The sequence below is a fragment of the Neofelis nebulosa genome, chromosome 6, assembly GCF_028018385.1.
Source record: "Neofelis nebulosa isolate mNeoNeb1 chromosome 6, mNeoNeb1.pri, whole genome shotgun sequence".
Taxonomy (NCBI): domain Eukaryota; kingdom Metazoa; phylum Chordata; class Mammalia; order Carnivora; family Felidae; genus Neofelis; species Neofelis nebulosa.
In genome coordinates, this window is record NC_080787.1 from 61,118,822 (window position 1) to 61,131,547 (window position 12,726).

The 12,726-nt window shown below is 40.1% G+C and overlaps 1 protein-coding gene across 1 annotated transcript in view; it reads right to left on the reverse strand.

Annotated features, from left to right (window-relative positions):
- The window catches only part of LOC131515417 (protein eyes shut homolog), a 779,912-nt gene that overhangs the window by 36,280 nt on the left and 730,906 nt on the right, over positions 1-12,726 (reverse strand). The window contains exon 19 of the mRNA XM_058736156.1: positions 3,864-4,036. Within this exon, the coding sequence (XP_058592139.1) occupies positions 3,864-4,036 (173 nt within the window). The remainder of the gene's footprint in view (positions 1-3,863; positions 4,037-12,726) is intronic.

Here is a 12,726-nt window from a genome sequence, read left to right on the forward strand (position 1 = left end):
ATTATATCAGTAACTAGAAACGAGTTACTTGAAGCACCAGGATGCAAATCTCCCGCTTATAGTCTTCACAGGCGTCTTATTTTGTTAGCATGAAATTAAAATTCTTTACCATGTTTTCCAAGACTCTGTATGATCTGACTTCTGCTTGCCTTTCCGAAGTCATCTTATAATACCATCTCCTATTCTGGGAATACTGGCTGCCTTTCTCTCTCTCAAATAAGTAATATTATTTTCCTATTACTGGGTTTAGCCTCTGCCTAGAGTACTTGTCCCACATGACTTCACACGTGGCTAATTCTCACTAGATGAGCTCAAATGTCCCACTTAAAAGAGTCCGATCCTGACCATCCCAACTAAAATGTACTCTTCCAATGGCTTTCTATCTCCCCTTCTGCTTTATTTCCTTTATGGCATTAACTCAGTCTGTATCTTTCCTCACTGATTGGTGGATATGGTGTTTGCCTGACTCCTCCTATTGGAATGTAACTTTTATGGAGGCTGGGCAGCTGTCTTGTTAAGGGAGTATTTCCAACACCTGGTCTGGAACTGGTACCCAATTTTAACATTTTAGTGAATAATCCATTCTATAAGCATTACTCCAAGGGAAGGAGAAAAGAACAAAGGTTACTAATGCTAGACTGCATTTTTGAGGCAAATGACACCGTTTCACCATCCCTACCCTTCACAGCTTCATCAGACTTAAATAGCAATTGCATTTTGGTTTCTTCTCATTCAGAGATTGTAAACATGAGTTTTGATTTGTATTAGGGGTGGGGCTTATTTACAATAAAGATGGTCATGGGTCACCTGAGTGGCTCTGTTGGTTAAGCATCTGACTCTTGATTTTGGCTCAGGTCATGATCCCAGAGTTATTGGATCAAGCCCCGAGTGGGACTCTGTACTGATAGTGTGGAGCCTGCTTGGGATTTTCTCTCTCCCTCTCTCTCTCCTGCTCCTCCCCTGCTTGTGCACCCTCTTTCTTCCTCTCTCTCTCTCTCAAAATAAATCAATAAACTTAAAAAAAAAGGTGGTCATAAAACTAGGCAGGTATGAAAGCTGTAAGTCTGAGGTTCCATGTGCAGTTCAATTAATTTTGTTTCTAAGACTTAAGGTTTCTTGGAATGTGGAAATAGAAGAGGAAGAAGGAAAATTATGGGAGTGACATAATTTTTTTGGCAGCTTTTATCATAGTTTGTAAACTCTCTATGAAATAATTTTATCATTGTCACTATTTCCCTCTCTCTCATCTATCTCTTGATTATCTCTTTCATCTATCTACCTATCATCTATCCTCTCTAATCTACCATCTCTCTATATAATTTATTTATATACATACCAATATTATTTATTTATATACACCCACTCAAACTTTGGGATAATCCCCTAGGCTTTCATCATTTGAGCTTTTAAGCTTTCCCTATTGTTATAGTCACTAGCCCTTCTGTGAACTTGTCTTATTATTTCTTTCACTTTCTAATAGCTATCTCTTTGGGAGTAATAGAGGTACATCATCTCGGTAAAGTTTCAAGTACTTCACTTTTCACTAAAGTCAGGAACTATTTCTTGAAAACTATCACAATCAGTTTTTATTATTTTAGAACTAGTAAGTTGAAATGTATATATATATTTTTTTAAATTTTTTTTTTTCAACGTTTTTTTATTTATTTTTGGGACAGAGAGAGACAGAGCATGAACGGGGGAGGGGCAGAGAGAGAGGGAGACACAGAATCGGAAACAGGCTCCAGGCTTCGAGCCATCAGCCCAGAGCCCGACGCGGGGCTCGAACTCACGGACCGCGAGATCGTGACCTGGCTGAAGTCGGACGCTTAACCGACTGCGCCACCCAGGCGCCCCATGTATATATATATATTTTGATCTGCACTATGTGATGGGTGATAGAGATTCAACAACAATAGACAAAAACAGGCATGGTCACTGCCCTCAGTTCTATGACAGGAAATCTGGGAATGCTTCCCTAAAGAAGTAAAGTCCGAGTTGAAATCTGAAGGATAAATAAGTGTTAGCTGACTGTGGAGAGGAACACGAGAGCATTTAAGGCAGAGGAAAGAGTATGAATAAAATTCCTATACCAGGATGGAGTGTGGCAATTCTAGGAACTAAGAACAGGCATTTAAAAAAGATCAAGATCTGTCATATGTCATTATGAAAAAGACTGATTTCCATAAGCCAGGCACAAAACTGCATCTCATTATTTTATAGTCACACCTTTAGACATGATTAAAAATTTCTGTCACTAAATCACTGGTATTCTAAATCTCCAATGTCTTCTATTTATTAACACTTTTGACTTTTGGATGAGAGTTAAACACTCACAGAATCTCAAGGGACATAGGATAAAAAATGTTTGCATTAGTATATTTGATAAAGTGATCTGAGAGAGATTAAATTAGTTCTTACCACACATATGAATATATTACAATACCCCCCCCCCGCAAATTATGCAAAGGTGTATATAACACAATTGATGATTGGTTCCTGTCCTTCTATGCCAGCCTCTGTTCCTAAATAGGGGAAATAAAGGCTAAAGCTTTATCTTCTGGATGGAGGGTGAGGTGGGATAGAATAATAGTGGATTCTCCAATCTCAGGAAGCCAGGAGATAGTAGATAAAACTCTATGTCCTCCTATTTTTCTGGCTTCATCTCATCATATTCCTTAACTGTGAGTTTGGATTCCTTGCCACACTGTTTTTAAGTCCCAGCCAGCCCCAAGATCCAGAATCATCCCTACTGATATTTAAATTAGACAAGATAGCAGCCAGCAGGTGGCAACAAAATGAACAACAGGACCCACCTGAGTTGTGCAGCTGGATCCTGACTGGCTGGCTGGGCAGCTTCAGTCAGGCCATTCTATTAGCTTTAGGGTAACACAACTGTGCCTGTTACACAACTGAATTGTTAGGACTCTGAACATGGCGTTATGGAGTCTTCTTCTAGACCAGTTTTGCTGAGAAATTTAGAACTACACCAAATATGACAAAATGAAATATTAAGTATTGATTTTTAGAAGCTGCAGGACTTGAGATGTGTTAAAAAAAAAGTTCTATTATTTATTTTGAGAGAGACAGACAGATTGCGAGTAGGGGAGGGGCAGAGAGAGAGGGAGACACAGAATCCAAAGCAGGCTCCAGGCTCTGAGCTGTCAGCACAGATACCAACACAGGGCTCAAACCATGAACTGTGAGATCATGACCTGAGTTGAAGTCGGATGGTTACCCAACTCCACCACCCAGGCACCCCATGCAAGACTTGAGATATTAAGCAGTGTATGCTTTCCTCATTTCTTCCATGGGACTCAGTTTCCAAAGTCCCCATTTAGACTTTGTGCTTGTGGTCACTGTTCACCTGAGAAGTTCTCTTGTTCTAGGCTTCCTAGAGCTTTAGCAGAGGGTTATGGTGTGATTGAGGAGGTTTAAAGGTGGCAGCGTTCTATTAACCCAGTCTTGTCTGTAAAGGCTGGGGTAGGCAGAGATGGTCAGGGAAGTTCTAGGAGGAGAAAGCATTAAATGCGGTGTGGAGTTGTCGCTTGTGGTTTGGGGATGATGGGCAGTAGAGAACCACATTTCTTCTCCTGCCAGTGTTAGGTAAGTGGGCTCCATGAAGATGAGTTTGTGCTATTGGGCTGCAAGGAGGACAGCAGAGAAATGACTTGGGTTCGTCTCTATGATGGAGAGAACAAGACTGCCCTATTCCACCCACTCCCTCCTATCCTGTAGTGCGCTTGTAAATGTGGAGGAAATCCAGATCTTATGCAAGCCGAGGATTATTATATATTTTCCATTGTCTTTTTGAAAAGGAAACTGACTTAATTTGTGAACAAGCAGGAGTTGAAATTCTGCCTTACCTTGTTCACAGTGGATTCCAGTGGTTCCCAGAGGACAGGAACAGGTATACCCATGAGGCAATGAAACACAAGTTGCTCCTTTGCTACAGTGGTGTGGAGGGTCATGTTCAGGGTCACAGGTGGAAACTGTCTCCGTGCAGAGTTCTCCTTTCCACCCAGGGAGGCAGTCACAGCTGTTGGTTGAGAAAGAAGGCCGCAGGATTTGAGCACTTGAGCAGAGATGGATATGCACTGTGTATCATCCTGATGTTAACTCGGCAAGTGTCACTGAGGTTCCAAGATAGAAAAGATTTTGTACATCAAAGCAAGTAATGATTCAAACTACCAGGATCCAAACTGTCAAGGAAGTGAGCTAATGACTGATTATAGGATTAATGGATTCCACATCAAAAATTTTAAAAGGTTCAGCATGTGGATATTGAGAGAGATTTTAGAGAATCATTTCTTTGGACAGAACAGTCCCCTCTCCCTGCCTCACATCACCACCAAGGGAGAGGCAGTGAACACAGTTGCTGCCTCCTAACCTTAAGCCTAGAGGAAAGAAATTCAGCTTGATATACATTCCCTCACATTGGTGAGCACGTAGGTCCAGCTCCTTGGGCTGCAAAAGGTACTTTGAACCCCTCCAGAGGCCAGGCAGATGGCAGTGAATCCCAGGGATGGGTTGTGGCACTCCGACTGAGGATCAGCTTGGGGACATATAAAAGGGATCTTGCCCAGAGGGTATCCTGGTAGCTGAAGAGACGTCAACAGTAAGAGGCAGTCAGTTTATGGCTGGGGCAGAATCTAAGAGGTAAAGGGGACTTCCCATTTTGATGACAGACCTTGTCTGGGTTTAGGGAGTAATATTGGGAAGAACCTAAAAAAAGAGCAAAGGTAGAGATGCCAGACAAAATGTAGGGCATCTAATTAAGTTGAGATAAACAATGAATAATTTTTCAGTATATCCCATGCAATATTTGAATTTCAGACAAGCAACATTTGAGATATACTAAAAATTGTTGTGTGCTTGGAATTCAAATTTATTTGGGTGTCCTGTGTTTCCCCCCCTTCATATGGCAACCCTACACTAAGGGCACATGACGGAAAGGGTTACTTTACGTCCCTGCCAGGCCCAGGGAGCACTAAACCATCAGACAATGGTGCAAGTCAAGGAAGCCCATTCCAGGATGTGGTGCATGGTGCTGAGTCAGAAATCACTAGACTGGGGAAAGACAGCAGTAACAGATCGTGCCTTCTTTGCAGACCTTTGGTTCATGTGGTAAGCCCTGGATGGGTTTAGGCCAAGAGTTATGAAGAGTGAAGTGTTGTTAGTATTTTGAAGCAGACCCTCTGAACTAATGCATTGAAAGGGTATTTGCAAATGAAAGTGTCCATTAGTTAAGTTGGAGCAGAAAATTCAATAGACCTCCCCATGTTTTTTTTTTAAATTTTTTTAACATTTATTAATTTTTGAAAGGCAGAGAGAGATAGAACGCAAACAGGGGAGGGGCAGAGAGAGAGGGAGACACAGAAACAGAAGCAGGCTCCAGGCTCCCAGCTATCAGCACAGAGCCCAATGCGGGGCTCGAACTCACTAACTGCGAGATCATGACCTGAGCCGAAGTGGCCACTCAACCGACTGAGCCACCCAGGCGCCCCAAGACCTCCCCAGGTTTTAATCCAGGTCGAAGAAAAGGATGACTCCTTCTAAGCAGGTTTAAAAAGACAGCGAGAAACAAAAGTAAATTTATGAATACATCCATGAGTTCCAGGTCACACTTGTTCTCAGTTTATTACAATGGTTTTTACTTACTGGCAAACTACAGACACAGATGACATGAACAGCACTGCTGGGGTTGTTGAGAGCATCACCAATAGTATAATTCTGAGAGTGAGCAAGTCAAGACAAGGCAGGTAGAAAACAGAATTACCTTCAGTTCCCTTTTTTCTTTAGGCTAGAAGAACCTCACAAATTCTGAGGATAGAGGGCAGCTTCTGTAGTCCCCTCTAGGTAATATGACAATATATGTCAATATCAATACATTATATGACTCGTGGAGAGGTCAGGAAGGAAAATGAACACTCTTTCTGCAAACATTATTAACAACCTCTATCATTTTATAGAAACAATAGGTAAGAGCTTCATAAAATTGAGATTAAACCAAAGAAGAAAATCAAAATCACCTGTAACCTCTGACCATGGTGAGGCTGATATTTTTTTTTTTTAGCACTTGGCAGGTATCTTTCCACTACTTCCTCTAAGAAAATTTTAACATGAAAAATGCTGGGAAAATTGGATATCTACACGTAATAGAATGAAACTGGATCCCTATTTTAGCCACCTACAAAAATTAACTTGAAATGGATTAAAGAATTATAAAATATAAGACCTGGAACTGTCAAACTCCTAGAGGAAAACAGAGTTTTTAGTTTTCTCGTTCACAAAACTTTATATAAATGAAATGATATTGTATGTATTCTTTAATTACTGCCTTTCACTCAGGATTATGTTTTGGGATTCACTATGTTGATGCATGTAGCTGCTACATTGTCAATACTATATTACCTCACGAGCGAAAATTCCTATTTTTTGTAGTTGAAATTTCAATGTTTTCTTTTACAGTTTGCATTTCTTGTGACTTATTTAAGAAAGCTTTCCCTATTCCGAGGTCAGAAAGTTATTAGTTTATGTTGTCTCCTCAGACTATTATCATTTTTTTCCTGTTACATGTAAGTCTTAATACATCTGAAATTATTTTTTATGTTTGCTGTGGAGTTAAGAGATCCAATTACAGTTTTCCGTACGGATGACCAATAGTCTGAGCACTCTTCATTGACCAGTTCATCCTTTTCCACTCATGAGCCCTGTCCATATATGCACTGTCCTGTGCCTCTTTATCCTGTTCCGTTAGTGTACTTTTCTAACTTTCTGTTAATACTACACTGTCTTAATTTCTCCCTCTTTTTTTTTTTAAATGTTTATTTATTTTGAGAGAGAGAGACAGAAGCAGAGAGAGAGGAAGACAGAGAATCCCAAGCGGATGCAGGGCTCGAACTCAAAACCTAGATCATGACCTGAGCTGATACCAAGAGTCGGACGCTTAACTGACTGAGCCACCCAGGCACCCCTAATTTCTCCTTCTTTATAATAGGTCTTGATAACTAGAGTGACAACTTCTGCTATCTTGTTTTTCTGTTTGGGAGTGTCTTGGCTATTTTTAGTGCTTTGCTATTTTACACCTTTCCCTTCAAATTAAGGTTCAAGATAGGCAAATTTCCTTGCCTTCTCCTTGTCTAAAATAAGGTTTATTTTTCTTTTGTTCTTACACTGCTGGTGCAGCTCTTTGGAGTCTGAGGCCTGTGAGGAATATGCTATTAGATGTCTGTAACCTGTGCAGCCCTGAAAGGGTATGTTATACATGCTTTGTGTTTTAGCAGGAACTCAGGGCAAAAGCCAGCTTGATGCTCACTTTCCAGAGTCTTGCTTTCATTTCATTTGGGATATAAAAGATGTGTTGTTTTCACTTCAGGTAATAGTGTTCTGAAAGTATACACTTTATCTTATTCAGATTTCAACATTTCCACTTGGGAAAGTCATTCAAGATGTATAATAGCCCACAGTTCCACAAATAGAACTGCCTATAAATAACCTTTTATTCCATACTCATTAACTTCTCTTCCACAATCTCACACACAATGGTTGAATGTTATTTCACACTGACTTGATAAAATATACTTTATTCTTGTAGTCACTTGTGAGATAGTATGTTTTTCATTTTTCACTGTCTACAAATAACCCTGTGATAAAACTCTTATAGCTAAATCTCTGTGCACATCTATGATCATTTCCTTGGGATAAACTTAAATATCATCATGACTTCTAGGCTTTGGATACATATTCCAACCTGCCCTCCATAATAACTGTACCAATTTACATTCCTGTCATCAGTTCATGAGAGTGCTCCTGAAATAATACATGTGTATATAATTGAAAATAAGAAATATTTTACAGGCTTCTTGTTTATTATTGACCCAGTAATTATTTATTAAAATAAAGTGACTTAATGTTTGCCTATACATATTTACCAAGAACATATTCATTTCAAACTCCTATATTTTCCTGCATTTTTGGCAGTCTAATCACATTTATGCTTCACCCAAATTCATGTTATCAACTTAAAAAAATATTTTTGGGGGCATCTGGGTGGCTCAGTCAGTTAAAAATCCAGCACTTGATTTCAGCTCAGGTCATGATTTCATGGTTGTGGGACAAAGCCTGCTTGATTTTCTCTCTCTCTCTCTCTCTCTCTCTCTCTCTCTCCCCCTTTCTCCCTTTCCCTCTCCCCCTCTCCACCACTCTATTTTTTTTATTAATTTTTTTAAATGTTTATTGATTTTTCAGAGAGACAGAGACAGAATGCAAGCGGGTTAGGGGCAGAGAGAGAGAGGCAGACACAGAATCTGAAGCAGGCTCCAGGCTCTGGGCTGTCAGCACAGAGCCCAACAGGGGGCTCGAACTCACAAGCTGTGAGATCATGACCTGAGCCCAAGTCTGACATTCAACCGACTGAGCCACCCAGGCGCTCCTCCCCACCACTCTTGAGTACCTGCGTATCTGCTCTCTCTTTCTCTCTCTAAACAACAAACAAAGAAACACAACTTTTTTTAGTACTTACTATGTGTATAAGACTAGTCATAAAGGATGGGCAGAAGATGTATAAGGAGCGAGCTGTGGCCCAGGTAGAGGTGAGGTGTGCTAGAGTAAGAACCACGGCGCTGCGTTCGCTGAGAACCAAGTGAGTGGCAGAGAGAAGTGCTGCCAGAACCCAGGAACCAGCGTGGGGAATAACTCAGGGAACAAAAGGAACGTCAGCACCCATGTTCACCAATGACTGTTAGACTCTGGTGCTGGGAGGAACTGAAAACAAAAATTCTTGTCTATTTGGAACTTACAGGTAGAGGCTTAGGCACATACATAAAATAACAAAAAACTGAGCACACAAAAACTTCTGACGATATTGCCATTTCATTAAGTAGGGTATTTAGCTGAGTCCTGATGAAAGAAAACATGCACGATTATTGTATCTAAGTTAACATTTGTGCAAAAAAAAAAAAAAAAAAGTTTGAGAAGTTGCATAAGGTTCTCCAAAATGGAGGAAAACAAAATACAGGATTAATCTGCTACAAATTTACATAATAATCATAAAGATTTTTAGTTACTGTTTGAAGAGCTCCAAGAGCATAAAATATGGAAAGACTTTTCTACAAAAATAGACGTTTTCTGGCTCACAGTCCTCTCCTGCCACCTTTATGGGGATGCTCCCCCTCAACCCCTGACGGTTGGTGGCCTGAGCTTGGATGCCTTATGCGCGCGGGCACCATCCATTTGCAACCGTCTAAATGCACCTATTCACCTTCAGGTTTGAAATGACTGGACAGTTCCGATACATGTTTCAAGTGGTGTTTTATATAATGAAGTTTAGAATTAGGGAGTTTAAAGTATGTGTAGAGCCGTTCTGGCACAAACTGCCTTTTCACCTGCTTCCTGACATAGATAGGCATGATATGCACTATATGCCCTTTTGGCTGTTTTCCTATAAATGTTATTTTTAAAAATAAATTTCCAGGGGCGCCTGGGTGGCTCAGTCGGTTAAGCGGCCGACTTTGGCTCAGGTGGTGATCTCGCGGTCCGTGAGTTCAAGCCCTGCGTCGGGCTCTGTGCTGACAGCTCAGAGCCTGGAGCCTGTTTCCGATTCTGTGTCTCCCTCTCTCTGACCCTCCCCCGTTCATGCTCTGTCTCTCTCTGTCTCAAAAATAAATAAATGTTAAAAAAAATTTAAAAAAAAATAAAAAAAATAAAAAAAAATAAAAATAAATTTCCTTTTCTCCTCCTGTTCAAATTGACAGATTTCCTATTTAATAGATTCTAAAACAAAAAAACCCAAGCCCAAAATATATTGTATTACCAATTTCATAAAAGAAACAAAACTGTAAGAATTTTTATATAAAAAGAAAACTCTAAAAACACACACAAAACCAAAACTCTAATATCATTACTTTTTTATGATGACTGCGCCATCTAGTGGGTCATTTTTATCAATGTAAAAAAAGAGCTAAACAAAATTGATCTCATTGCCTTATAGACACACATGACAATGGTAAAATATTTTTATATTAAATATAGCTTAAATAATATCAAGCATAATATAATACAGATGTTATAAACTTATTTGAAAAATAAATCTTAACTAAAATAAATGCTCATACGCTTCCTCTCAGAATTGTTAGGTCTGAAGCAATTAGGTATATGTTTAAAGATTAAAAAAATTACATTCAAGTACCATATACTATTTTCTTACATTATATATATATTTCAAAAAATTTGTATTTATTTTTGAGAGAGAGAGAGAGAGAGAGAGAGATAGGGAGACAGAGAATCCCAAGCAGGCTCTGTGCTGTCAGTGCGGAGCTTGATGTGGGGCTCGAATTCACGAACTGTGAGATCATGACCTAAGCTGAAATCACGAGTGAGACGCTTAACAAACCGAGCCACCCAGGTGCCCCTTTCTTACATTGTATCTTTTTTTTTTTTATTTTTTTTTATTTTATTTTATTTTTTTTAATGTTTTTTATTTATTTTTGGGACAGAGAGAGACAGAGCATGAACGGGGGAGGGGCAGAGAGAGAGGGAGACACAGAATCGGAAACAGGCTCCAGGCTCCGAGCCATCAGCCCAGAGCCTGACGCGGGGCTCGAACTCACGGACCGCGAGATCGTGACCTGGCCGAAGTCGGACGCTTAACCGACTGCGCCACCCAGGCGCCCCATCTTACATTGTATCTTAAGAATATTTCCATCACAATGATTTTGTGCAAGATCAGATTTTTCTTCTCGTTCCTTTTTTTGGCTTCTTTAGCACACTGTGAAAGGTAGATAATAAAAAGTCTCAAATTTTTATTCATTATTCTCTACTTTGGATGACAATATTTTTTTAAGCCTTGAAGTTAATTCATTATAATTTTTTTCTTTTAACCACATATTTACTACTTTTCCTTGAGGAAAAGTAGATTTTGGACAGGTATGTGTGTGAGATGGGGTGTCCATAGAGTGGAAAAAGGAGAGCAACACCAAAGAGAGGTAGATATTCATTCATTTAAAGAATATTTGTTACTATTATTTTTACAAGCTAAGTGTCTGCCATAGTGCTTAGTACTGAGCATTCCACAGCACAGAAGGCCCCATTCTTGGCCACAAGGACTTACTTGCTCTTTCTGGGAGGATCAGATTAGTGAGTAGACAATTTAAATACAATGTGACAGGTGCTAAAATGAGCACTATGGAACCCATGGGAAGGACACCTAAGCAATTTTAGTGAGTTCAGGGAAGCTTCTGAGGTAAGATTTGCCTACATGAATGAGTGTATGGAGAAGGACAGGCAGTAGAAGCTTAGGCTGGAAAAGGGTTAGAATTCAAGGGCTCTGAATAACAGGCTGAGATAGTTCAACTTTTAACTGACAGACATGGGGAAGGACATGACTGATGAGGCATATTTTAGGAATATTAATTTGGTATGTATAGGATGACCCCCTCGTGTAACAACCAACTCTCTAGTGATGTAAGTTTAACCTTAGTGGGATCTTACTATATTTTTGCCCCTAGAATGGGGGTTGGCAAACTTTGGCAGTATAGTTTGCTTTGTGGCCATATAGACTCTGTTGCAACATCTCAACTCTGCCAACTGTTGAAAATAGCCACAGACAATCCACAAAAGAATGGACATGGCTGTATCCCAATAAAACTTTATTGGGATAACCAGGTGATGGATCAGATTTGGCCCATAGGCCATAGTTTGTGACCCCTGCACTAGATAATTAATTGCATGGGGGCAGAGATCAGCTCTGTTTTGCTCTGTTATCATCCCAGGGCCTAAGCCAGTTCCTGGCATATAATAATTTTCATCGAGTATCTGAGGAATAAATCAATAAGTCATGGCTGGGGAACAAAGAAGTGGATGGATGCAAAGAGACCTGGACAGGGAAATGGCTTTGAGGATGGAGAGGTGGAAGCAGATATGACAAACATCTGATAAATGTTGGCTTGAAAGATGAAAGATAGGGTCACCTGGGTGGCTCAGTCAGTTAAGCATCCGATTCTTGGTTTCTACTCAGGTCATGATCTCATGGTTCAGGAGTCTGAGCCCCACATCGACTCTGTGCTGACAGTGTGGAGCCTGCTTGGGATTCTCTCTCTCTCCCCATCTCTCTCTGCCCCTCCCCATTCACTATCTCTCTCTCTCAAAAAAAAAAAAAAAATTAAACAAAACAAAATAAAATTTAAAAAAACAATGAAAGATAATAGTAATGGCAAACATTTTTTGGGGCCTACCGTATGCCAGGCACTCTTCTTGGCACTTTAATAATGTAAAAAAAAAATTTTTAAATGTTTATTTTTGGGAGAGAGAGAGAGAGAGAGAGCACGAGCGAGCATGAGTGGGGGAGGGGCAGAGAGAGAGGGAGACATAGAACTCAATGCAGGCTCCAGGATCTGAGCTGTCATCACAGAGCCTAATGTGGGGCTCGAACTCACAAACTTTGAGATCATGACTGGAGCCAGAGTCGGACGCTTAACCAACTGAGCCACCCAGGCGCCCCTCGTATTAGCACTTTAAATGTATTAATTCAATTAATCCTCCTTGTGACCCTATTAGGAGGATACTATTATCCTCTTCATTTTGCAGAGGAGGAACCTGAGGAACAGAGAAGTTAAGCAAATTGAATGGATAGTAATGGGTGAAGAAGTCCATACATTTAAGTGCCGTTCTATGTCTCTCAAACTATGGAAATCTTTGGGGTTTCAAAAGAAAATGACTGAAAGAATATGG